The sequence below is a fragment of the Limulus polyphemus genome, unplaced genomic scaffold (genome assembly GCF_000517525.1).
Source record: "Limulus polyphemus unplaced genomic scaffold, Limulus_polyphemus-2.1.2 Scaffold1586, whole genome shotgun sequence".
Lineage (NCBI taxonomy): Eukaryota > Metazoa > Arthropoda > Merostomata > Xiphosura > Limulidae > Limulus > Limulus polyphemus.
Window position 1 is genome coordinate 41,072 of NW_013667196.1, and position 5,157 is coordinate 46,228.

Genomic DNA, 5,157 nt, shown 5'->3' on the forward strand with positions numbered 1-5,157 from the left:
AAATCGTCATTGTTCAGACAAACCATAATTTTTATAGCTTTCAATTTTGTTTGGTTACAGAGCCATCAAATAGAAAAACCAAACCCCTCTTTCCACACCCACCTGTCACATCCTATCTTTCAGCATCTGTTAATAGTTCTCTCTTACATTTAATTCTATATTATTTATAACTAATAGAAAGCCAAGGTTTTAATCTATCAAATGACGTATTATAATAGATTGTGTTCTGAACAGAGAATTGTCAATTTCTCTATAAGAACAAGCTTTGTTTCCACAGGAAAGATAACGACTAGCTTGGATGAATTTTAACAGCACTTGTCGCATAGCTAGAGAGCCAGAAACATTATGATAGTTAGAGAAAATTGTCTGCTTTTGCATGTTATTAGTCTATGTTATTTGGTGCATTATTTAATTAAATAAAAATTATTTTGTGCATTACTACCATTAGTGTAAAAAAAAGTAGGTTAAGTGTCATCGACAGCAAAAAAAAAAGACATAGGTAAGTACTTTATTTTTGTTTTTCATGTTAATTAAAGTTTGATTAAGTAAAAAAAAATGTTTCACAAGGCATGCACACAAGCAGCTCATACCCAAGTGATTTACAACTTATAATGGTGTGAATAGTAGTTAGCCATGGTTCAAGGGGCAATAAAACAATAAAATTTAATTATAAATAGATGTATACTGTTAGGAGTTTAAAGCTACTTAGGATAAACAAATGTAGTTTTATGTTACAATTTGAACTCATTCTAGAAAGAAAAAGAGGGTAATTTAGATTTATTTTGGTGGTTACAAGGTCAGTCAAATTGACCAACCCTGTATAGAATTAGGGTAGAGAAAATAACAGATGCCGCAAATGAAATTTGAGATTTTTGAGATGAAGTAAAGTATTTTTAATCTTAACATGAAAATCACTTTACACACGGATTATTCAAAACAAATATTCACAGACAAATCTTTTTTTTTAGCTGATTAATAATACTTCACTAAAAAATATGACTTTTTGTATGTGAAATACTTATAATGTTTACTAAAAGACTGCCAAATTTTGTGAAGACATACACACTATTCTAAAAGTTAATAGTATCAAATGTATAAAGACTGAAAGTATAAAGAGGTCACATGGTCGGTCAAATCGATCGAGCCCATATGGAGAGAGTTAAAGGGATATGTATACTTTGTGTATACATAGTTTTTAGTTTTAAAAGTATGAATTTTTAAATGTTTGTGTGTATATGCTAGAATTCAGCAGTACATAATTTTCAAGAACTCACGTAGCTCCCTAAAAATATACTCAGTGTTTTTCTAGCAACAGAATGAACAATGTGAAATATGACAATAACAGCAAAAAAGAAGAAATAAAAAAAACTACTACTCCAACAGGCAAAGTATAACTGTAAAACATGTTTCATTGGCATTGGGCAACATTAATTCCACACCCCTGTTTTATTACTTTATGTTAGAATGTTTACTTTAAGTATGACTAGTTTTTAAGTTTATCTCTATAGTTACATTGTGGCTATTTAAAATGTTCCCCAAAGACTAATAAAAACAGACAACTCTCCAGTTTCATAGGGTACAGTGACACTGAAACAAACAAAACAAGATTAAAAAGCATACAAAATTCATAATTCATACTTACAGTGGAAGCTAAGATGTCATGAGGACAACAGCTTAGCAAAAAACACCGGCAGACACGAGGGTCAGTGAAATGAACCTTATACTTGTTGTTTTCTCCTATGTAAAGGATAAACCAAAATAAAAATATTAGAATAATTAATACTAGAACTAAACTTTAGTTTCTCATATTTCACAAAGAAAATATATGATCACACTATTCTCAAAATACACATAAGAGTACTAGATAGCAATTTTAATCAAATTTTACACCCTAATTCAAGGACCACCATACCTATTCCCTTCAAGCAGGAGCAGGAAAAAAATAATCCTATTAGCTTTAGTACTATTTTATATTAATAACATTAATAATTGTTCATATGTGTATATAAGTTTCATTTACAAGTTCCCAGTACCTATACTAGGTTTTAAACTAAGTTGTAATGCCAAATAGGTACTAATATCTTTTACAAGTTTAATAAGATCAATCAGAGAGATTTCATACCCTCACCATGCCACTACTTTTCAAGATTGCAAGTGTTTATATTGGATAGCGTGAAATTTCACCTTTAAAAACTCAGAAAATCCTTTTCAGATCCAGAATGATTAACAATCTGGATCATTTTTTCTAGTGTGATGAGGACCCTCAACCTTGATGTGCCCATAAAATTTGATACAATTCTGATCACACTTTACAGGGTTATTAACCCCAAACCGATAAAATGTCCTATAGCTTCATTATAAGAAATGCTTCAAAGAGATCCAGAATATTGATTTGGATCTGAACCAAATTTAAGGACTTTCCCATAATGACTTCCCATCTTGTGTAAAATTTTCGGGTGTATTGGTCTATTAGTTTTCGAGATACATGCATGGAAACACAGAAAGACACACACACACATGATTGCAATGAACACTAAAAGACTATGTTAATTGTAACTGATTCTTTTATAGTATTGATATATTTCCCGCATATTTCAAAAATGTATATCCCAAACTTTAAACAAAATATATATGTTTTGAAATAACTCTTTTGATAACAGGATGAGTACATCATACTTCAAAGGCAAAAAACTGTACCAACTGGATTTAAAAGAATCATAGAAAATAAATATATATTCATTTTTTCACATACACAAAAAAACACTTCATTTGGAAGTTATTTAAAATTCTTAGTAATTATTTCACTTTACACCTAAATATGTATCAAAATCAAAAATTTAGATTTTGAGTTGATTTTAGCTCACTCCCAACACAATAACAACTAAAAATTTCCTGAGCATAACATGGCACTTGCAGCCTCCTACAAAGAAATTCATAACAGCTTCAAACAAAATAACATTTGTTCTTATAAAATGAATACAAGTACAGTTTTATCGATTTTTAGCCAATCACCATTTCTCAACCATGGTTTGATGTAATTGCCTAAATGTCAGCTTCAAGAAGTCATATGCTACTGATTTGAACACATCAGAAAAGCTCATTTTTTGTTTGCTTGAGTGTAAAAGCAATAACACTTCTAGTTCAGCATTTATTACTGTAGAGGTCAGCACAAAGTGATACAAGCGTAACTTGGTAAAATGTTACAATAAGGAAACATGCCCACAAACAACTTCCAATGTAATTACAGCCGTGATTTTTTTAAAGCTTGCTTTATCATTTAATACTTCAATTGCATTATGATGGGAAAAAAAAAAACTTTTTGTAGAACAAGATGGGGTGGCTTAGTTAAGTCGTTTTACACTTGACTGTATGAAGTTATGTTTTGCAGACGAGGTTTCTGTGTTAGGCTTTTGTTTATATTAGTTTATATCAGCCTAAGTAACTGCTTGAATGGATAAAGAAAACTATCAAAGATAGATGTGAAAACAAATATATCAGTGGTTACACTAACCTTTGAAAAATTGTTTTTAAACATGTCTTCTACAAATTTGAATTTTAAACTGTAACACCTATTTTTTTTACATATTGTATCAAAATATTTATTTTCTGATGTAATATTATATCAGGTTAATTAATATTTAAAAGTACCTGCAAACAGTAATGTGTCACCTACAGTTCCTTACTTCTTAACACCAAGCACTTGAAAGTTTAAAAACAATAAAAGAATTACTCACTTATCAGTCACCTGTTACAACAATACTATGTACACTTTTCTGGATGTCTTATATCAGACAGTTCAATATTGTTTTACATGTTCATAAGCATGTTTACAACACTGTTAGTCTTAAGTGTTGTATCTCTAACAATGCAATTACTCAAATACTTTGTAACCAAGAGATCATCATTCATTTTATCTATTATGTAAATGCATATTAGTCAAAGTTAAAACCTATTATTTTGGATATTTTTCAAGTAACCTAATTTGAAAAATAAGCATCATAAAAGTCAGAATACTGTCCATATATTTTATAAAGCTACTAAGACTATTTTTCACTGTCCCTAATTTTGAACTGCAGACCACAGGGGAAGAATGGCAGCACTCACTGCCAGATCTTGGGCTACTCTTTATTAATGACCATTGGGAATGATTGTTATGTCATAACTGTCCTCTGGCTGAAAGAATTGGAGGTACAATTTTCAGATTTTTATTGCTTTTCATTTGAAGAAATAATAAAAAAAAAGGTGTCTTTTAGTTATGGATTTAACAAAAACAAACAAAAAGATATTAGTATATTAAAAACGAATGGAAAAATAAGTATTGGTTCTAGACCCATTGCTCGGAAGATTCCGGCCAGATGAAAACTTGATGTACAAATCACTAGACTTCAAAAGCTATATTTTAGAACTTTTTTTTTTCCAACTGTCTTATGAACCAGCTGAAATTTCCCTATGGATCATCAGTTAGAAACTACTAACATAAAAAAAATTCCACAGGAGTGCATATAATCATGAAAACAAGTTATGAGATGCTATACATGTATCTCCAATAATCATAGTCGTTTGGCCAATAAAGACAAAGGCAAACAACAATTTGTAACTATAACGTTGCTACTGTAAAAACAAAGAAAAAAAGTTTTATCTCATAAGAGAAACACTCGAGAAAAGACTGCTCTAGATTAGAAAATAAGCTGTCATGATTTATATTCAAATAATTGTCTTTAGTATCTTAGAGCTAATAATAGTAGTGTCTATGCCATCAAATCCTGCTATGGCATTAGATGTTGTGAATGTAGTCTTTTGAACAGCAGGTGCATGACCATCATGTGTAGTCACTACTCAAATGCCTTTTTTTTCATGTTTCTCGGTGTCTACGATTCATCAGTATAATGACAAAGATTTCTTCAATTTTGAATTACTAAAATTTTGTTTCTTGAATTATCATAAAATAAATTCACCCACATACTGTAACAAGTTCACAAATATTAATTATACACTTATATTAGAAATGTTTTACATTTTGATTTGAGTGGACTTTTAACATAGATGTAACAATAGCCAAATGTATGTACATTGTAAAGTATACTGATAAAATATGCCTTAAGAAGAAAATCTGGCATTATGTATATATATATATATATATATATATATATATATATA

General features: G+C 29.8%; 1 protein-coding gene across 1 annotated transcript in view; it reads right to left on the reverse strand.

Annotated features, from left to right (window-relative positions):
• Positions 1 to 5,157, reverse strand: part of LOC106464200 (putative RNA-binding protein Luc7-like 1) — a 23,536-nt gene that overhangs the window by 17,207 nt on the left and 1,172 nt on the right. The window contains exon 2 of the mRNA XM_022391901.1: positions 1,643 to 1,737. Coding sequence (XP_022247609.1) covers positions 1,643 to 1,737 — 95 coding nt within the window. The remainder of the gene's footprint in view (positions 1 to 1,642; positions 1,738 to 5,157) is intronic.